The 22,842-nt window shown below is 37.4% G+C and overlaps 1 protein-coding gene across 9 annotated transcripts in view; it reads left to right on the top strand.

Moving 5' to 3' along the window:
* GAREM1 (GRB2 associated regulator of MAPK1 subtype 1) overlaps positions 1 to 22,842 on the top strand; it is a 208,176-nt gene that overhangs the window by 148,841 nt on the left and 36,493 nt on the right. For 6 of the 9 annotated variants that reach the window (XM_089895052.1, XM_022586917.3, XM_022586915.3 and 3 more), the window contains one exon: positions 1,342 to 1,472. The exons of the other annotated variants lie outside the window; for them this stretch is intronic. In XM_089895052.1, the coding sequence (XP_089751178.1) occupies positions 1,342 to 1,472 (131 nt within the window). The remainder of the gene's footprint in view (positions 1 to 1,341; positions 1,473 to 22,842) is intronic. 9 annotated transcript variants of the gene reach the window in all.

The raw sequence follows: 22,842 nt of genomic DNA, 5'->3' as shown, positions 1-22,842 counted from the left end.
TGTAGACTGTTGCGTGTGCTTAGAGCTCTAAGAACTCACTGCCCAGCTACATCAAAGTCACTATCTCAGCCATGCCTACTCTGGCCACCCTGCACTCTCCAACCCCCTCACCCTATTTTTAATGGCACTTCTCACCTTCTGGCATATATTCTACTGATTGATTGTATTTATCCTCTGTCTCCCACTTCAGTGTAAGCTTCAAAAGGACAGAGATTTTTATCTGGTCTCTTGATTGATTTATCTCCAGCATCTAGAATAATGCCTCCACCTAGTAGATGCTTTAAAGAAAATGTGTTGAAAGTATGAAAGTTTCCCTGTTTCTGCCTGATGCCCCGTGGACGCATGCAGAGAGATCTGCCTCATAATAGCTTTTCATTCCTTTTCAAGTTTCTCAAGTGTTATATTGTAAACAGTGTTCAGAAAATGACCACTAAGAAACATGACGTCATGGACTTGACTGTATATGGTCTTTTATTTTAAACCGAAAGCAGCTACTCTAGAATGTGGCAGCAGTATCACAAGTACCAAAAACGTCCAAGCAGCATAATAGAGCCTTGACATTTTTAGGAATATGTTCAGAGTTCTTCAGAAATCCCCCAAATTATGGATAGTTTCATTGTATATTCTACTCTCATGAATTTCACACATGGTAGTAAAAAGGAAAGATGGAAGCTACGTGCTGCTCCAGATGCCGAGTGGCTCACTCACTGCAAGGGGGCTCCTCCCAGCGCCCGCCCCAGGCCCCTTGGTCTCAAGCCCCACGCTTGTGCCGCAGCCAAGCTATAGAATTACAAATTATAGCAGCTCCTGAGCCCTCAGCATCGCCTGCGTATTGTTGAAACCAAAGATATCTGTGAAAGCTAAGGGTCCACGTATTAGTTTATTCCATTGCACATTTAAAAAACAATCAGTTCCCCCAGGCCTCTCAGCCTTGGTTTTAGAATATAATGTATGGGGGGGGGCATTATTACAACTAAACGACAATGTGACTTACTGTTACAAACAACATGAGCAACCATTTATATAACACATTAAGTTTTCAACGTTGAGTTTACATTACAAGTAAGCGTCCATCAAATTTGTTATTGATCCTCTGGTAGTAAACTCTGAAAGTAAGCAAAAAAAGAAAAAATATGTTTGCTTTCATTTTTAAGCTGATTTTTAAATAAATATCCTAGTTCAAGAAAACCTTTTGCCACGGTAACTTTCTTTTTTTAAATGATAATGCTCAGAAAGCCTTTGACAGAGAAGAGTGGGAGTAAGGAAGCGGGATGCTGTCGCCACGGTGACAGCTGTCCAACGTAAACATCTCATATCTCTTCCGTTTATCACATATTTCAGGGCAATTCAAGCTGCTGGAACAAGACCGAGATATAAAGGAGCCAGTGCAATATTTCAACAGTGTGGAGGAGGTGGCTAAAGCATTTCCTGAACGCGTGTACGTCATGGAGGAAATAACATTCAACGTGAAGGTAGTTCTGAAAGAACCAAAGATTTATCCTCACTAAGATAATTTAGCTTTCAGGTTGTTGTGTACACAGTAAGTGCTCATCTGTGCCTCTTAGGAGGTTCCATCTTCCTAATGAGTTGGTATCAATGTCCAAAACTGGTCTTGTAAGAACTGTGCTGTAGCTGAGCTGACCCCCACCCCAAAGGTTACTACACTTAGTTAGCATTATCTTTGGCTAGAATAACTGTTAAGGCAGATCAAAGGTTATTTTCCTTTTTTAAAATTTGGACTTTATTCCCTAAGATGTAACCATTTTTTGGCCACATCTTCTGTGAGGCTAGATGCTCTACTTGTAAGAGCAAGCAAAAGGCATATGGTGAATCTAATACCAAACACTTATTGAGAGAAAGAGGGACTTCCAGAGCATGCCCTGACATCAGCATGTATTCATTCTGTCTATATCAGTCTACAAAGGAGGGAAAATTGATGTATCGAATGTTGCCCAATAGGTACTTATTGATCCTTGTTCGTCGTAGGAAAGCTGAATACTGTTTACTGTGCTGTGTTGGTTTTGCATTCTTAAAGGGACAGTTCTGTCCCCTCCTACACAGTGAGCGAGCTCCTTGACGAGAGTCTGGTTAGAAGAGGGACTAACCAGGAAGCGATGCCACCAACCAGGTCCAGCCTTGTTTCAGCCTGCAAAGCCACTGCACTTTCTTCAGCCACATCCACGATTACAGACTCATTTGAGAAAGTGTTCACATTGAAAGGATTTTCTGTTTAACCTCATTTCAGCAGGAAGTCCAACTGAGTCACTGTTCTCTGAATATTTCAAGATTTAGGGAGCAGATGCCAGTTTCTTGGAAATCCACTCTATGTGAAAAAAACAGACTACGTGGTATCTTGGCCCAAGAACGCAAGTGTCTTTACAGGTGGGTCACTCCACCCACACTCCCAGGAAGCGGGGAGATGCCCAAGACAGCTTCCTTAGTGGAGAAGCGGCCCATTGAATTAGCGAAGTCATTCTTTCCCCCAGTTCTAAAACACAGCTGCCGTAATCTGCTTCCTTTAGTTTTATTATTAAAATGATGTTGTATTTAGTAAAGTTCTTCACTCATCAAATTATGCTTATGTTCAGAATATTTACAATTTTTAACTCCTTCAGTGGCCCGGGCTGTGAGTCCTCAAGACAGCTTCTATTTGTTTACATTGAAGATTTGTGAGAAAGTGTTCATTTTTAAACTTTCCAAGATTCGTTGGCCAGAAGTTAATCAAATCCTATTTCATTAGTGTCTTGATTTGATTTAGATCTCTCCTTAAAACTTACATTTAGAATTAACTAAATGAAAAAAATTTTGTTTAGAAAACAAATACTGCAAAACTCTCTTCTGATACATTTCGTTTGCTGATAAATGATGAGGAATCTAGCATAAAATTTTTTTATGATTTTTTAAATTTCCTCAAGTATTAAAATCCAATATTCAGTCTTTGGTGGCATATTGTTTACATGAAAGATTTTTAAAAGATGCCTCTGAGAGCTGTTTGTGAATTTGTGTTGAACCAGCAATGAATGAAAAAATAATACTGAAACTAATACATTTTGATAGGGGTTTTTTTCCCCCACAGAATACCATGATTGGCTATATTGATTCAAATGTATATAATAGAGATATCATTTAAAAGTTTAGCACAACAATGTGAACGTACTTAACACTACTGACCTGTGTACTTAAAAACTGTTAAGATGGTAAATTTCATGTTATGTATATTTTACCACAATTTTTTTAAAAAGCAAAAAAAAAAAAGTCAGTTGGACTCCCCACTGAAATGAGGCCAAACAGAAAATCCTTTCAATCTGAACACTTTTTAAAATATGTCAGTGTAATTGTGGATATTACAGATAAGTGTACGGGGTAGAAGCTTATAGCATCCATAGAGCTGCTTGGATTTGGGTTGAGTTCTGTGCTATGCATACATAAATATTTAATATCTCTAGTCTATCACTCATAAAGTTGTAAGATGTCATCACTTAAGTCGTCTTTCAATGCTATTCCAAGAAGACTCGATAAAGGAACCTCAAGAAATTTACAGAGATATACACAAAAGTCTGTGTGCTTAGTGAGTAAACACCCACGTAAATAAATAAACCGAGGAGATTTGGGGGAAGGATGCCTGGATACTGCCTGGATTTTAAAAGAAAATGTTGGATGCCATGGTCTTCTTTAAAAATTGATTATAATGTACACGAACATATATGCAGAGCTTAATGTGAGACCTAATTGGGGGCAAGGAAGTGCTGTGCTTGGTTATTACTTCTCCTGGAGAGGGAGAGAAAAAATGAAAAACAGTACAACCTATTCATAACTATAGCTGTTACAAATATTATTAAATATAATGGAATATGAAATATTATATAAATATAGCTATTATCCAGCAAGCAATTTTTTACAAGATAGGAGAATTCAAACCTCCTTGGAAAATTCAGCCTCTTCTCTCTGCTTCAGATACAGTGTAAATTAGACCAAGAGGCTAAACAACTATAGAAATGACTTACAGTTAAGAATTAGCAGCTAACTGGCATCATGATATTCAAAAGGCACAATTATTATTTGAAATAAAGAAATATATATTTATGCACATATATTCATATATAGTTACAAGTGCAAATTGAAATGAAGCATGATAAGAATACAGAGTAAAACAAAAGTATTGAAAGAATAAGAACTAGTTTTGTTATTTTCAAGACTATAGCAAAATTTTATCTAAAATTTAATGGATAGTATTAGTACTATTTACATATTTATTTCAAAATAATGTATTCCTTTTATCTTGAATTAAAGAAAATATGTCTTTAAAAGATGACTTGGGGCTTCCCAGGTGGCGCAGTGGTTGAGAGTCCGCCTGCTGATGCAGGGGACACGGGTTCGTGCCCCGGTCTGGGAAGATCCCACATGCCGCGGAGCGGCTGGGCCCGTGGGCCGTGGCTGCTGGGCCTGCGCATCCGGAGGCTGTGCTCTGCGGCGGGAGAGGCCACAGCAGTGAGAGGCCCGCGTACCGCAAAAAAAAAAAAAAAAAAAAAAAAAAAGATGACTTGATGTGTTTACAAATGATCTGCCCAGTTGTCCCATCATTGATTAACTGCGTGAAATGAGTTAATATATGTTAAACGTTTAATTCTTTAAGCAGCAAATATATTTTGAGCACGTACTACATGGCCCACCCTGTTCTAGGCACTGGGGGTAAATACTGAATAAGTAAATCCTTGCCTGCTCGGAGATTACATTCTATTGGGGAGGCAGGGAATAAATAAGCAGATACAAACACTACCTCCAAATAAAGCAATAGAGAAGACATTTGGATATACAAGTCCGGAGCTTGGGGCAGGGTCTGGCTTGGGGTGTAATATATATTTGGGGCTTATCAGCTCCTAGGTGGCATTTGAAGTCATGGGGCTAGCTGAGTTCACCTACATCTCAACCAAGGGTGATCCCCCCACCCCCCAGGGACATTTGACAATGTTTGGATACAATTTTGATTGTCACAGCTTGGGGAAGGGATGGGTGCTACTGGTGTCTAGTGAACAGAGGACAGAGATGCTGATAAACATCCTACAATGCCCAGGACAGCCCCCCAACAAAGCATTATCCAGCAAAAACATCCAGAGTGCCAAGGTTGAGAAAGCCTAACCTAGAGTCTAGATTAAGAGAGGAGATCTGAGGACTGAGCCCTGGAGCATTCCAGTACTGGGGTCTAGAGGAGGCAGAAAGGAGTAGCAGAAAGACAGCAGAGCATGTGATATCCCTGCAGCCAAATGACAATAGCGTTTCAAAGAAGAATGGGCAATTGTGTCAAATGCTTAGTGATTGAGTTAGATAAGCATTGGGAACTAACCATTAAACTTAGCAAAATGGGAGCCTTTAGAAGCTTTGAGAGGAAGGAAATAATAATCAGCTCAGAGACCCAGAAAACAGTTAACCAGGGAAGTATAGTAGGGTGGTCCCACGGTTTTGTCAAAGTAAATTTCAAGTGAGATTACTCAGCACTAACCCTTTTTTCTTCCAGCCATCTTCAGCTGGAGAGTTGGGTATATAGTCAGAGTTGGGTTCTACCAGGCAGTGTAACAGAGATGAGCAAAGGCACAGATGAAGTGCCCTGGAGTGGCAGGTAGCAACGGGCCATGAATACAAGACGTGTAACCCCAATGAAAATTGGAGATCCTGACAGGGTTAAGGAACTTTTGATGTGGATTTGTTTAAGGAAGTGATGTGCAAAATAGGAGAGTGGCAGAGCGTCAAGTCCTTGAAATTAAACTTGAGGCAGTAATATAGGAAATGATAGGGGTAGCTGTATTTCAAATCTAAATAGGCAACTGAGGTGGGAGGAACAGAAAATGGGAGACAAGAAGGTCAAGAAAATGAAAGAATATGTGGGCAGGTAACCTCTTGCTGATCATTTTGTCCATTTCCTCCAATCCCTCCTAAGCTGATGGCATTCGATGTTTTTAGAACAGCAGTCACCTGCCTCATTCACCACTTTTTCCCTCTGTTAATAACATCCAGTTTTTGGTTTCCATGGTAAGAATTTTGTTTTTGTTTACCTGCTTTCCTACCTATTTGTTTTTAACTGTAATAGGCATTTTCTCAATTACCTCTTTTAGTTTTTTCATCAGCTGTCTCTGTTCTCATGTTTACTTTCAAAGTCAGAAGATGTCTTAGTTCTGAATTGGTCATTCCAACCGAAGGCTCAGTCCTCTACCCTTTAATAAGAAAAATAGCTGCACCAACAGTTTTCAGCCCGACTTCTTTCTTTAAACAAGTTGCCCATTATCTAAAGAGCATGTCAGACTGTGTATCGTAGCTCAGGCTCTGGATTCAGAGTTGAGGTCAGACACCAGCTCCAGGCATTGACTGTGACCTTGGGCAGGTCACATGACCCCAGGTGTCCTCACCTGCAAAATGGACAAATCATAGATTTGTCGTGAGAGTTAAATGAAGCAATGCATTCATGTGCTTTGCAAGCGTCTCATGTAGGGGCTGGCTAACTACAATCTTGGGGGAAGGCACCTGTCTTGCAAATAAAGTTTTATTGGAACACAGCCATCCCCCTACACTTAGTGTTGTCTGTGGCTGCTTTCATGATACAACAAGGGCAGAGTCCGGTAGTTGCAAAAGAGACCATATGGCCCACAAGCCTGAAATTATTACTCTCTGGCCCTGTAAGAAGAGGTTTGCCAACCCCTGATTCAAAACATAAAATCCAACTAAATGAAGTTTCACATTTTAAAAAAATTTCCCAGCACAGATGATTTCACTTACTCTTTATTTAGTACTTTATACTCTGTGACTAAATATTAGAACAGAGTATATGTGTGTTGCTGTTTCAGAATACCCTTTCACCTCAGATACTTTGTTGGAGACTTATTATGCCAGTACCTAGTGAATTATTTTACATGTCTTCCAGCCTCTCAAACCCAGCCCAGTAATAATGAGAAATGTTCCCACACGTGTATTTTCTGCCATCAAACTAATGACTAACAAATTAAGCCTTGATGTAAGTCTGTCTTTCCTGTGACATTTGCGGAGAGAGCGGGAAGAAAGGGCAGCCTTGGATTTGGCACTGGGTAGCTTGCAGCTCTCGTAAAGTGGGGAGGAGGCTTCCTGCTTTCAGTGCCCTCAGGCACAAGCTTTCTACATTAAAATGACTGCTCCCCAGTCCTAGGGAGCCCAAATGCGGCAATCTGGATGCTATAACGTTGCTATTTTCGTTCCAGTTAGTGAGGTCCAGGCTTTCAGCTGTTCCAGCATAGATTTCCCCGGAGGCAGAATAACAAGTTTGCATTGTCTCAGCTGGGGAAAGTGCCCCACTCAGGAACTGTGAGATTTGGGCCAAATGTGGAATGTAGTCGCTGCTTCAGCCCACACAGACCTGGTAAGAACCATTACCCTGTGGCTGGGTCAGAGCTCAGCTGACAGTCCTGTCACCTGCGAATCGGCTCCTGCTAACTGGGTTTGGCGCTGGCAGGGGTGGCAGTGCCTCACGGCAGAGCTGCTGGAGTGTAGCGCAAAGGATCTCAGGATCAACTTTTTTTAATAGGGAAAAAAAATCGTGTAAGATTCAGAGAACTTGAGTGATAGCTGAGCTTCTCAGTACTGAGAAACGTGACCCAGAATAAAGTGACAAACTGTTATAAATAATCCAGCAGGACTAGGAAATGTATAGGCTCTGAGTTTTGATAATCATCAGATGTTAGACCTGGAAAGGCCCTTACACATTGCTTTGTCCTACTCCTTCTTTAAATAAATAGGGAAACTAAGAAACAGATGTCAGCCAACTTCATTGATACGTACAAAACCACAAAACAACTTAGCTGCAAAGCCAGGTCCCCTAATTCAATCCAGTCATCCTTTTACTCCCTCATATTCTGTCTGTGGATTTGAGATAAGGCCCGTGATTATGATCAGAAAATCCTTTCACATTGACACTATAGCTTGCACGGTAAATTCATTTTCTTTTTTAAAAAATCTAAATAAACATATTCAATAATTATTGCCTAGCCAGATCCTTCCGTCTTTCATATTTCTGAAATGCTTATGGTCTGACACACAGGATTTGGCAACTTTCTGAATGTTATATGTGCCGATTTTTAAATCTTACATCATTCCAGAGTATGTTGCCAATATTTCAGAAATAAAATCCTACAAGTTAACTTGATGCTTTCTATCAGCAGTGGTACAGTTTCTAATTAGATAGCACATGTCAAAATGAGCCCCTTCAAAAATGCTACTGTAACATATTAACCCAGAATTTTTTTAAAGTATTAACCAGTATTCACAGAGAAACAAGATGGGTTCTTGCATTGTTGCTTGAAGCAGTGGTAAAGACACAAGGAAGTAGCCAAAATGCATCATTGAATAAATAAGCAAGAGTTCTAAAGTTTAATATGTTTCCTGCAACTTGATGCTGAACTTTGGATTTTTTCCAAGGCTTCTAACTTACTGAGAATCAGCCAGCTTTTCCCCCAAGCCGTAGATTTGAGGCAATCTGTGTGCCTTTTATCTTAATATATTCATTCCCCTTTTTAAAGCTGCCATCTGAAAAAGTGCTGAAGAAATAAATATCTTCCCCCTCTGCCAGCCAGTTAGACTGTACTTTGTTTCCATACCTAAGATAGTTAACAAATTAAACATATGTCATGTTACTTCCTTGACTCATTTTAACAGAACACACTACAGACAAGGCCTTGGAGATACATTAATGGAAAGCATTTGGGCGGCTCTTGATTCTAACTCTTGTCATAATTATTTTACTCTCTGCCATCTTTCTGATCACGTTTGTCTTTTAAAAGGCAAAAACAGCATATGACTAGACTTTATTCTGTGTGCATGGGCCATCCTATATTCGTCCTGTAGAGTAATACAAAATAGTGGGACTGAGTTCTTTGGTTGTTTTGTTTTATTCTTATACTAAGAGTATAGTTGAGTCGCGGTGGTCACATCATTCCTAGTTTAAAATACCATTCCTGGGGCTTCCCTGGTGGCGCAGTGGTTGAGAGTCCGCCTGCCGATGCAGGGGACGCGGGTTTGTGCCCTGGTCCGGGAGGATCCCACATGCCGTGGAGCGGCTGGGCCCGTGAGCCGTGGCCGCTGGGCCTGCATGTCCGGAGCCTGTGCTCCTCAACGGGAGAGGCCACAAAGGTGAGAGGCCCGCGTACCGAGAAAAAAAAAAATAAGAAAAATACCATTCCTGGTTTCTGTCTTGACCATTCAGAAAAGGAATCCTCATGCTGTAAGTTTATAATGATGTCAGACAGGTGTTTTATTCCTCTGATTCTTCACAGCGGATAAGGATCATTTGCTCTGGCATTTTCTACCTCTGTGGAGCCTTTAGAGCGTGAGTAGTTCTAGGTAGCCAGCTTTTGGGGTAGCTGTGAATTATAACAAAAATCCTGTCCAAAATGACTGTAATTTTCTTTCCGTTTCTTAAAATGTATTGTACTTTCTATCATCCGAAAGAGAAGTACTGGAACAAAATTTAAACTTATCCTCATCTCCTGATGTGTATGACTTTTACCTTTATATGGGGAGACCCTACAACCCTGAGAATTATGTGCTTTATGGTCTCATTTAAATTGTTTGTTGCCTCTTATGTTTGTTAGAATACCTGCTTTAACAGTCCGTATTTCCAGTGTTGATTTCCACTTCTATTCCGCTGTGGGCTGGAAACTGGTAACCAAGCTGGATAGAGTTTTAGTTAGATGGGAGTAGGTACCCTTAAGGTCCTTAAAGTCTTCTCCATAAGCCCTAATATCACATCTTTTTGCTTGCTCAGAGGCCTTTAGTTCACTACCTTGTTCTTGGCTACATTTCAGAGAGATCAGAAATTACCGATTAGTACGCAACCTGAATTTTGTCAGATGTAAGAATGAATTTTAAAAATGAAGAGTGAATGAATTTAGAAGTAGCCAGTTTTTATTTGTATTTTCCAGTTTTTAAAAAATTCATCTTTTCCTTACCATGAGTCAGATGTCATTTATTTTCAAGAGTCATTCAGAATGATAAAATTGGATACAATGGTGAGGCTAATTATTTCAGTGTTTGAAGACAGCCCCAGTGCTTTTTTCGTCATCTGAGGTTTCAAGACCTCCTCTGAAAAACTACCAGTTGGCAAGCCCTCGGCTGCGCCGTCACAAATTAAATCATGGCCGTTGTACTTGTCATCCTTGCCCTATTTCCTGTTTAAAAAAATAAAACACTCAGGATTGACATTTGTCTTAACTCTTCATGCCCTTTCTTTCTCATTTTCTGCCATTTTCCCAAAAGAAAGAGTTACAAAAATCGAAGTTCGGGGGGAAATGATCTAATATTAATCAAATATTGTCTATTTAACCAAATATTAATCAGATCAATCCTGATTTTTTTTGTCAAGAGTTGAGATTTTAACCTCTGTTACGTGTTTTATCTTTAAAACAACTATTCTTAGGGAACAGGTTGCCAGTCACCAGGGACAGAGAGAAACAGAAGAGGTAGGGAGAGAGAGTATGTGTATGTGTGTAAAATTTTATGTCAGTGTTTTAAAATGTTGCTTGACCTTGGGGTATTAATTCTGAATGGTATTATGAACAGTAAAACCCTGATAGTTTCCTGGATTAGACCTATTAGAGTTGTTTAGATAACACACTTTGAATGACTTCCTCTCAGGAAATATTGAAACTGGAAATGTTAACCAGGCACGCATACCCAAGCACTTAGACAGAATGCATTTTCTTTTGCTATTAAAAAATGTTTAAAGGAAAGAAATTATGCAAATAAATCACATCTGTAGAAACCAGAGGAGACTGTTTGGCTCAAGTGTCAAAGGAAGAACACTTATTTATGAGCTTCTTCCTCTGTCACTGACAGTGACCGTGAGATTGGTCGGTACATTAGTCTCCTAATATATGCAGAGCTAATTGTCAGCGTGAATGGTGACATCACAGTTGGAAGCATGGAACCACAGATTGTACGCACATATGTTATGCATTTTTATGTATGGGAGTAGGAGTAACTTCCTTTAGAAGTACAGACATACACAAAAACGTAGACAAAACTGTTGAGTGTGCCCAGAGAGTGACATTTACTGAAGATAATTTAGATCTGTTTAATCTGTGTGAATCGTGTCTCACAAACTATGTGGACATTCTCTTTCAGATCATTTGGTGTGCAGTACTCACTAGACGTATAATTTCTTCATTCTGGAAGGTGTATGTTTATAAAAGTAAATAAGGAAAAATAGAATAAGTACCAATTTAAAGAAGCTAGAAAGAGACATTTCTTCTTGTTATTCCTTCATGTTTGAGAAGCACTGTTGGCTGCCTGTATGTTCACTGGAAACAGTTTGTTGTATGAGTGAACATGTGTGTGTTTCCTCAAATCTCATGAGAACCCTTTCTCAACATCCTTGTCTCCATTCTGATCCAAATGGATGAACTGCCAACTTTTTTTATAAAGTTCCAATAAAAAGGAAGTATAGCAATGCATCTGAGCATTTTGGAGACCAGTTTATCCTAAAACAGTGTATTCTGAATCATTTCAACATGTTCACTTCCTTTGAGATACAACTGTAATGATATTTCAGTCCCTATTCTGACATTAAGTTTTATTCTGGGATAACACATTCAATAAAAACTTGAGCAATTCTTTAGTACAGAAGGAAGGATAATGCTTAAAGGTAGCAGTTTGGGCTTGAAAACAGTAGTGCATGAAAATAGAAAATAACATGAAAATACAGAGATGTGAAAGGTAATGTGAAGCAGAAGTATAAGAATTAAAACATTTTAAGAATTACTGTTAATAAAAGTAATAATAATGGTCTCCCCTTATTGGGGGCTTACCACTGTGGGAAGTTGTTTACCTACATTGGTTAAGCTTGAGAAGTAGCTAATGGTGTTCTCATTTTACAGATGAGGAAACTGAGGCTCAAAAAGGTAAAACACTTCATCTGAGGTCACCTAATAGTAAACAGGATTCAAACTCAGCTTGTAGTTTAGTTATTAGTATTGTACCCTTAATAGTACTGTACCAATTAATTTCCAAAGAACATGGTTCCTTTTATTCATCTATACCAGGGGTCAGCAACCTTTTTCTGTAAAGGCACACAAAGAGTAACTAGGATAGAGTTTGCAGGCCATACAGTCCCTGTTGCAGCTACTCAACATTGCCAGTGGAGAGTGAAAGCAGCCACAGACCGTGCAGAAACAAATGGGTGTAGCAGTGTCCTAATAAAACTTTATTTACAAAGTCATGTGGTGGGCCAGAGTTGGACTGTGGGCAGTAGTTTGCTGACCTCTGATCTGTGTTATTATAAGCTTAACTAGATGCCAGCTGGAAGTAAAAGGGGTAAACCAAAAATTAAAATTAATAGCCAGTGAATCTTCATAAGGACCCTTGGTGACCAAAGTCAGGAGAATAAAATAACTGAAACCTTGAAGCTACAGGTCCTGTAGGAAAAGACAGTCAGCTTTCATACGTGCCAAGTACTGTCATGTATAAATGATATATTAGCTTAAAAGAAAACCCTCTTCTATATTCTTCAAAACTGTCAAGGTCATAAAAAACAAGGCAAGATAAAGAAACTCACAGAACAGAGGACTAGATGCAATGTGGTATCCTGGTTTGGTCCAGGAACAGAAAAAGGACATTCATGGAAAAATTTAGTGAAATCCAAATAAAGCTTATAATGTAGTTAATAGATTGTACCAATGTTCATTTCTTAGCTTTGATAATGTGCCATGGTTTTGTAAGATGTTAACAGGAGAAGCTAGGTGAAGCGTATACAGGAACGCTCTGTACTGCCTTTGCAACTTTTCTACAAATCTGAAATTATTCCAAATAAAAAGTTAAATTTAATTTATTTATTATTAATTAATTGATTTAAATTCCGAAACTTACTCCAATATAGAAGTCCAGGTGAATGCTGAGTCTGAAAATAAACACAGCTAAGTTGAGGTCTTGTTAAAAAATAATAACACTTATCTGAGTCCACTTAAATGGATTTTAAACCTTAGGAGCCTGAACTGCTGTGCTGCCATTTATGTACTGATAATGCCTCCTTTAGAGGGATTCCCTTCACTCCAGAGACGACAGAACTGTTTGTTTTATATAGCACTAATGTTGATCGACAAACTCCTTTTCCCAAAGGTTAAAATTATATAGAGATGACCCAGAATGGGTAAAAAATTATTTACAAGGATTCTTACTACCTAGTTTTCTAAAGACATAATGATTCCTACTCAGTAAGCAATATGAACAATGTCACTTGACCCAAGATGCTTTTTTATTAACATAAAAGAAAAAATCCATCTCAGGCTTAATGTAAGCCTGATACTAAAATGTGATAAAGATAACATAATAATAAAACTGTAGACTAATCTCACCTGTGACTAAGATACCTCAATCATAGATCAAATGCTATCCAGGAGAATCATGCAGTATATTTTTTAAGTGCAACATGATCACGTCGAGATTTTTTCGGGCATGAAGTGTTGTTTTACTATTTGGGAATCTACTATTAAAATATAAAATACATCAAAATGAAAAATAAACATGACTATCTTATTGGATACAGAAACAGCATTTGGTAAAAAAAAATTAATTTCATTGTAGAAACTTTTAGAAAACTAGAATTGGAAAGACACATCACTAATAAGATTTTTTTAAATATCCATTTCAAACCAACAAATTTCTCATAGTTGATATTAAAACACAGATGATATTCACATTAAAATGTGAAACAACACTCTTGCCACCACCACTCTATTGTGGGGAGAAAGGATGAAAACTTTAAAAATGAAAACAAATTTTTCGACTGCATAAGATATAATTACCTAGGAATCCCAAGAGAATCAACTGGGAAAAACTATTACAATAAGATTACTGGACACACAGAATAGCAGCAAAGTATATTCAACAAGACAGTAAACAGTAATGTTCAGGGATTGATAACAAAGGCAAATTTAAATACTAATAAGGGAAATAAAAGATATGAATACATGGTGAGAGTTTTCATGTGCCTATTTGGAAATACTAATATAATGATGTTACTTCTTGTCAAAACACCATGTAGGTGTACTTCCAGTAAAATTACCAATGCAAACCATGGACAGGATGATTCTAAAGTTCATCTGGAAAAATAGGCAAAAATATCTAAAATTTCCTATTGCCATGTTTTCTTTTAAGTTTTTATTTTTAAATAATTTCAATCTTAAAGAATTATTGCAAGAATAATATAAGATCTCCCTAACCACTTTAGATTCACCAGCTGTTAACATTTTGCACATTTGTTTTATCATCCTCTACTCCTGCATGTGCATATACGTACATATGTATGTTATGTTTTTCTGAACCATTCAAAAGTGAATTGCCTACATTATGCCCTTTGCCCCTTAATAGTGTATATTTCCTAAGCATAAGGATATTTTCTTATGTAACCACGGTACGTTGATAACAATACTTTTATTTACAGTCTGTATTCTAACTTTGCCAAGTGTCCCAATGTCGTACTTTATAGTATTTTTGTTTCTTCCAGTACAGAATCCATTCCAGAATCATGTATGGCATTTACTTTTCGTTTCTCTTTATTTCACTTTAATCTGGAACAGTTCTTCAACCTTTCTTTGTCTTTCATCACATGGATGTTTTTCAAGAATACACACCAGATATTTTATAGAATATTTCTCAGTTTGGGTTTTTCTGATATTTCCTCATGATTAGATTCTAGTAATGAATGCGCTTTTAAGGTGGAATGTTATGTGACTGAGGTCCTGAACTTCTCAGGGAATCATATCCAGAGGTACGTGATGTGAACATGCTTCTCTTTGGTAATATTAAGTTTTATCACTTGGTCAAGATGTGTCCGGTTTCTACCCTCTACAATTACTTTTCCTCCCCTGGTAATTAATTAGCTTCTGGGGATGACATTTTAAGACCTTGCACATTATCTATTACCTTAATCAAACTTGTATAAATTCAGTATTAATGATTCTAGTGTATAATCTTTACTGTAATAGATGATACAAAATTATGATTTTTTTCAATTCCACCACTTCTTTACATTTGTCAGCTTTTCCCCCATTCATTTTTTTCATTCATTCATCTTTTTGTTAACAATATGGACTTAGACGTTCCTGTTTTATTCAATAGATTATAACTCATTACAGTCTTCATTTACTGTGGTACTCAAACTGTCCCAGATTTAGCCAGTGGGGGCTAGTTCAGGCTGGCTCCTGTGTCTTTTTGACATGATCCCATCATCTTATGAGCACTTTCTGGCACAACAGAATGTTCCAAGCTAATCTTGTATCTTTCCTGCCCTAGCCCTGGAATCAGTCATTTGTCCCAGGAGCCCTAGTTCCTTTTAATGGGGAATGAGTTGGGCACTAAGTATACTTGGCGATAGTTGGAATCTTTGCTTCTAGTCCCTTGGAAAGAACAAAGCTAAGTAGTATGTGTGTGTGTGTGGTTTCTTCAATTATGAGTTGGTACTAATACCTCCAATTCCAATCCAACCCTGTGGAGTTCTTGCTTGCTTTTCCCAATTCCATACTTCCGTCTCCCCTGCCACGGTGAAAACTCTGGCTCCCAAAATATCGACACATTTACTCATTTGTTCAGTCCTACAATACACATAGAGTTGTTTGAGAATCACTGTACCTATACCCCTATACAAAACAAATCTACTAAAAAGAACACAATCTTGGTTGGTCTTTTCTTTTCCCTACTTGTAGTATATAGTCAGTGTTCCAAAGTTACTTGGATTATTTCTCTGTCCCCAGGGCTGTTAGTTTATTCATTTGAAATACAGTTGGGTTCATCTGTTTCCATTTGCATTCAGCTTTTTTTTTTTAATTTCTTGTTAACTTTTATTGTACTTTTTTAATATATAGACCATTAGCATACTTCCTAAAAGACAAAACTCTATAGCAAGGTTTACTCACAGAGGTGTCACTCTCCCCCATGTCCCTTCCTCCCTCCCCTCCCTCCTGTAAGTGGCCAATTTCATTGTTTTCTGGTTTATTTTTCTTGTGTTACTTAAAAAGAAAATAAGCAGAAATACACACACACACACACACACACACATACACTTTTCCTTCTTTCTTAAACAAAAAGGCAATATACCATAAATTTTCACGTGCTTTGCCTTTTTTTTAACTTAGTATATCCTGGAATTTATTTCATACCAACTCACTGAACTAACAGTACTCATTCATTTTCACATAATATCATTTCGTGTGTGTACCATAGTTTATTCAATCAATTGTCGATGTTTGAGCATTGAAATAGGTTCCAGTATTTTACAAATACAAATGATGCTACAACGAATAACCTTGTACATGGGTATTTTCATACGGTTGGAGAAATGTCTTCAGGGTAAATTCCTAAAAGTAGCATTGCTGGGTGGAGGGATAAATGCATGAATAGTTTGGTTAGATATTGCCAAATTCCCGGCCACCGGGCTTGTACTATTTGCATTTCCACCAGCTATGAACAAGAGTGCCTGTTTCCCCATAGCTTTACCAACTGAGGGCAGTGTCAAGCTTTTGAATATTTATCAGTCTTCTAGGTGAGAAATGGTATATCAGTGTAATTATAGTTTACCTTTCTGTTTAGTATAAGAAAAGTTGAACATCTTTTCATAGATGTATCTTTTTAGTAGATTGATTTTTCATGGCTTTTCTGTTTTTCTGGAGGTTTGGGGGTCTTTTTTAAAAACTGCTTATGTATTAGGGATGTCGGCTCTTTTTCTGTCATATACACTGGAAATATTTTCTGTCAGTCTGTTATTTGACTTTTGACTTTGCTTCTCTTGTTTATTTCCATCTAAAAACCTTGAGTCAGAATAACCACAAGTGAGGGCTTTTGTCATCAGATCTCAAAATGTATGACAAAGATACAGGAATTAAAACAGTATTGTTATGATAGGAAAATAGGCAGAAAGGTCATAGGGTAAAATGGCCCCTAAATAAATGCTAATATATGTATACATTTGAGTGTATGTGTTTTATAAATTTAATATATAATAAAAGTGGCACTTCAAATCAGTGATGAAAGGGATGGTTATTTGGAAATGTACTGGACACTCAGTTAACTATTTAAAAAACTGAAGTCAGATCCCTACCTTAAATAATCCACCAAAAAAATTAAATAAGTTAAATATTTAATAAATGAAACCATCAAAATGCCGGAAGAAAATATTGGTTAATGATATCAACATTTCTCAACCTGAGCACCAGTGAAAATTGGACTGGATAAATCTTTGCTGTAGGACTGTCCTGTGCCTTGTAGCATGTTTACCACCATTCTTTGTACCCACTAGGTGTAAGCACCCTCCCAGTCATGGCCATCAAAAATGTCTGAAGACACTGTCAGATGTCCCTGGGGGGGGGGGCAAAACCACTCCTAGATCAGAACCTTGATCTATATCTTCTCAACAAGTAGACACATAACACCCAAGAATGAAATCACAAAGGAAATGTTTGAAAATGCTGCATAGAAAAAAACTTTAATACTTAAAGAAGGCATAAAATTGAAATTCAAGCAACATATTGGAAAATGTATAGCATAAATGACATTCACATTGCATAAATAGTAATCAATAAGATAGCCATCACAACAGAAAAATGGGTGAGGGACACAAGTAGACAATTCACAGAGGAAAAACTCTAAATAGCTTGATAAATAAATACCAAAAAATATTCATAATACTAATATTCAAGCATATTCAACATAAGACATAAATAAATGCAGGACACATGCTTTACTTTTAATATTGGTAAACATTAAATTTATTCAGCATGGGTATGGGGAAACATAACTTCATAGAGTAGAAATATGTCTATGTATAACATTGATGAAGTTCAATGGGTAACACATTATTAGACCTTTCACATGTATACATAGCTTTGTCCATGCAATTCTACTTCTGAGACTTTATCCTAAGGAAATAATTGAAGTGTAAAAAAGTTTGCTGCAGTACTATTTATACTTGCTAAAAATTGGGAAATCCCATCTGTCTAACAATAAGGAATTGGTCAAATGAATTAAGGCATATCCATATATAATGGAATATGTTAGGTTAGTATTACAATTGATGGAGTATATGCACAGGAAAATGGATAAATTACAGTGAGAAGCAGAGCAATAAAACTGTATGTGTATTTATATATCTCTGAGATAGACTGATACACTCATTTCTGTTTTTCTTTTTTTTTATTTCATTCTTTTTAATTGCTGAGTAGTATTCCAATGTATATATGTACCACATCATCTTTATCTGTTCATCTGTCGATGGACATTTAAGTTGCTTCCGTGTCTTGGCTATTGTAAACAGCGCTGCGGTGAACATTGGGATGCATGTATCCTTTCAAACCATGATTTCCTCTGGATGTATGCCCAGGAGTGGGATTGGTGGGTCATATGGTAGCTCCATTTTTAGTTTCTTAAGGAACCTCCATACTGTTCTCCACAGTGGCTGCACCAATTTACATTCCCAGCAATGGTGCAGGAGGGTTCCCTTTTCTCCACACCCTTGCCAGCATTTATTGTTTGTAGACTTTTTGACGATGGCCATTCTGAGTGGTGTGAGGTGATACCTCATTGTAGTTTTGATTAGCATTTCTCTAATAATTAGCGATGTTGAGCATCTTTTCATGTGCCTCTTGGCCATCTATATATCTTCTTTGGGGAAATGTCTATTTATGTCTTCTGCCCATTTTTTGATTCGGTTGTTTTGGGTTTTTTTTATGTCAAGCCGCATGACCTGTTTGTAAAATTTAGAGACTAATCCCTTGTCGCTCACATTGTTTGCAAATATTTTCTCCCATTCTGTAGGTTGTTTTCTCATTTTGTTTATGGTTTCCTTTGCTGTGCAAAAGCTTTTGAGTTTAACTAGGCCCCAGTTGTTTATTTTTGTTTTTATTTCCAGTGCTCTAGGAGGCGGATCATAAAAGATATTGCTGAGATTTATGTCAAAGAGTGTTCGGCCTATGTTTTCCTCTAAGAGTTTTGTAGTATCTGGTCTTACATTTAGGGCTTTAATCCATTTTGAGCTTATTTTTGTGTATGTTGTTAAAGGATGTTCTAATTTCATTTTTTTACATGTAGCTGTCCAATTTTCCCAGCACCATTTATTAAAGAGACCATCTTTCCTCCATTGTATAGCCTTGCTTTCTTTGTCATAGGTTAATTGCCCATAGGTACATGGGTTTATTTCTGGGCTTTCCACCCTGTTCCATTAATCTGTATTTCTGTTTTTGTGCCTGTACGGTACTGTTTTGGTGACTGTAGCTTTGTAGTATAGACTGAAGTCAGGGAGCCTGATTCTTCCAGCTCCATTTTTCTGTCCCAAGACTGCTTTGGCTATCTGGGGTATTTTGTGTCTCCATACAAATTTTAAGATTTTTTTGTTTCAGTTCTGTGAAAAATGCCACTGGTAAATTGATAGGGATTGCATTGAATCTGTAGATTGCCTTGGGTGGTATGGCCATTTTAACAATATTGATTCTTCCAATCCAAGAACATGGTATATCTTTCCAGCTGTTTGTATCATCTTCACTTTCTTTCATCAGTTTCTTATAGCTTCAGAGTACAGATCTTTTGCCTTAGACAGGGATATTCCTAGGTATTTTATTCTTTTTGCTACAATGGTAAATGGGATTGTTTCTTTAATTTCTTTTTCTGATCTTTTGTTGTTAGTGTATAGAAATGCAACAGATTTATGTGTATTAATTTTGTATCCTGTAACTTTACCTAATTCAGTAATGAGCTCTATTAGTTTTCTGGTAGCATCTTTAGGATTTTTTATGTATAGTATCATGTCATCTGCAAACACTGACAGTTTTCCTTCTTATTTTCCAATTTGGATTCCTTTTATTTTTTTTATCCTTCTCTGATTGCCATAGCTAGGGACTTCCAAAACTATGTTGAATAAAAGTGGCGAGAGTGGACATCCTTGTCTTGTTACTGATCCTTTCCCCATTGAGTATGATGCTAGCTCTAGGTTTATCATATGTGGCCTTTATTACGTTGAGGGATGTTCCCTCTATACCCAGTTTCTGGAGAGTTTTCGTCATAAATGGGTGTTGAATTTTGTCAAAAGCTTTTCCTGCATCTATTGAGATGATCACATGGGGTTTTGGGTTTTTTTTTTATTTTTATTTTATTTATTTATTTTTATACAGCAGGTTCTTATTAGTCATCCATTTTATACACATCAATGTATACATGTAAATCCCAATCTCCCAATTCATCGCACCACCACCACCACCACCACCACCCCTGCTGCTTCCCCCCCCCTTAGTGTCCACATGTTTGCTCTCTACATTTGTGTCTCTATTTCTGCCCTGCAAACCAGTTCATCTGTACCATTTTTCTAGGTTCCACATATATGCATTAATATACAACAGTTTTTCTCTTTCTGACTAACTTCACTCTGTATGACAGTCTCTAGATTCATCCATGTCTCTACAAATGACCTAATTTCGTTCCTTTTTATGGCTGAGTAATATTCCATTGTATATATGTACCACATCTTCTTTATCCATTCGTCTGTCAATGGGCATTTAGGTTGCATCCATGACCTGGCTATTGTAAATAGTGCAAAAAAGAACATTGGGGTGCGTGTGTCTTTTTCAATTATGGTTTTCTCTGGGTATATGCCCAATAGTGGGATTGCTGGGTCATATGGTAATTCTATTTCTAGTTTTGTAAGGAACCTCCATACTGTTCTCCATAGTGGCTGTATCAATTTACATTCCCACCAATAGTGCAAGAGGGTTCCCTTTTCTCCACACCCTCTCCAGCATTTGTTGTTTGTAGATTTTCTGATGATGCCCATTCTAGCTGGTGTGAGGTGATACCTCATTGTAGTTTTGATTTGCATTTCTCTAATAATTAGTGATGTTGAGCAGCTTTTCATATGCTTCTTGGCCATCTGTATGTCCTCTTTGGAGAAATGTCTATTTCGGTCTTCTGCCCATTTTTTGATTGGGTTGTTTTTTTTTAATATTGAGCTGCATGAGCTGTTTATATATTTTGGAGATTAATCCTTTGTCTGTTGACGCATTTGCAAATGTTTGCTCCCATTCTGAGGCTTCTCTTTTTGTCTTGTTTGTAGTTTGCTTTGCAAAAGCTTTGAAGTTTCATTAGGTCCCATTTGTTTATTTTTGTTTTTATTTCCATTACTCTAGTAGATGGATCAAAAAGGATCTTGCTGTGATTTATGTTAAAGAGTGTTCTTCCTATGTTTTCCTCTAAGAGTTTTATAGTGTCTGGTCTTACATTTAGGTCTCTAATACATTTTGAGTTTATTTTTGTGTATGGTGTTAGGGCGTGTTCTAATTTCATTCTTTTACATGTAGCTGTCCAGTTTTCCCAGCAGTGCTTATTGAAGAGACTGTCTTTTCTCCATTGTATATCCTTGCCTCCTTTGTCATAAATTAGTTTACCATAGGTGCGTGGGTTTATCTCTGGGCTTTCTATGCTGTTCCATTGATCTATATTTCTGTTTTTGTGCCAGTACCATATTGTCCTGATTAGTGTACCTTTGTAGTATAGTCTGAAGTAAGGGAGTCTGATTCCTCCAGCTCTGGTTTTTTCCCTCAAGACTGCTTTGGCTATTCGGGGTCTTTTGTGTCTCCATACAAATTTTAAGATTTTTTGTTCTAGTTCTGTAAAAAATGCCATTGGTAATTTGATGGGGATTGCCTTGAATCTGTAGATTGCTTTGGGTAGTATAGTCATTTTCACAATGTTGATTCTTCCAATCCAACAACATGGTATATCTCTCCATCTGTTGGTTTCATCTTCAGATTCTTTCAGTGTCTTATAGTTCTGTGCATACAGGTCTTTTGTCTCCCTAGGTAGGTTTATTCCTAGGTATTTATTCTTTTTCTTGCAGTGGTAAATGGGACTATTTCTTTCAGATTTTTCATCATTAGTGTATAGGAATGCAGGAGATTTCTGTGCATTAATTTTGTATCCTGCTACTTTACCAAACTCATTGATTAGCTCTAGTAGTTTTCTGGTGGCATCTTTAGGATTCTCTATGTATAGTATCATGTCATCTGCAAACAGTGACCGTTTTGCTTCTTCTTTTCCAATTTGTATTCCTTTTATTTCTTTTTCTTCTCTGATTGCATGGCTAGGACTTCCAAAACTATGTTGAATAATAGTGGTGAGAATGGACATCCTTGTCTCGTGCCTGATCTTAGAGGAAATGCTTTCAGTTTTTCACCATTGAGAATGATGTTTGCTGTGGGTTTGTCGTATATGGCCTTTATTATGTTGAGGGAGGTTACCTCTATACCCACTTTCTGGAGAGTTTTTATCATAAATGGGTGTTGAATTTTGTCAAAAGCTTTTTCTGCATCTGTTGAGATGATCGGTTTTTATTTTCAATTTGTTAATATGGTGTATCACATTAATTAATTTGCGTATATTGAAGAATCCTTGCATCCCTGGGATAAATCCCACTTGATCGTGGTGTATGATCCTTTTAATGTGTTGTTGGATTCTGTTTGCTAGTATTTTTTTTTTTAACATCTTCATTGGGGTATAATTGCTTTACAATGGTGTGTTAGTTTCTTCTTTATAACAAAGTGCATCAGTTATACATATACATATGTTCCCATATTTCTTCGCTCTTGCGTCTCCCCCTCTCCCACCCTCCCTATCCCACCCCAGTTTGCTGTATTTTGTTGAGGATTTTTGCATCTATATTCATCAGTGATATTGGTCTGTAATTTTCTTTTTTTGTAGTATCTTTGTCTGGTTTTGGTATCAGGGTGATGGTGGCCTCATAGAATAAGTTTGGGAGTGTTCCTTCCTCTGCAATTTTTTGGAAGATTTTGAGAAGGATGG

The sequence above is a fragment of the Delphinapterus leucas genome, chromosome 14 (assembly GCF_059928025.1).
Source record: "Delphinapterus leucas isolate spDelLeu-1000000601 "Yukka" chromosome 14, BTC_Dleu_Yukka2, whole genome shotgun sequence".
Taxonomy (NCBI): Eukaryota; Metazoa; Chordata; class Mammalia; order Artiodactyla; family Monodontidae; genus Delphinapterus; species Delphinapterus leucas.
This window is presented reverse-complemented; position numbering and strand designations above follow the sequence as displayed.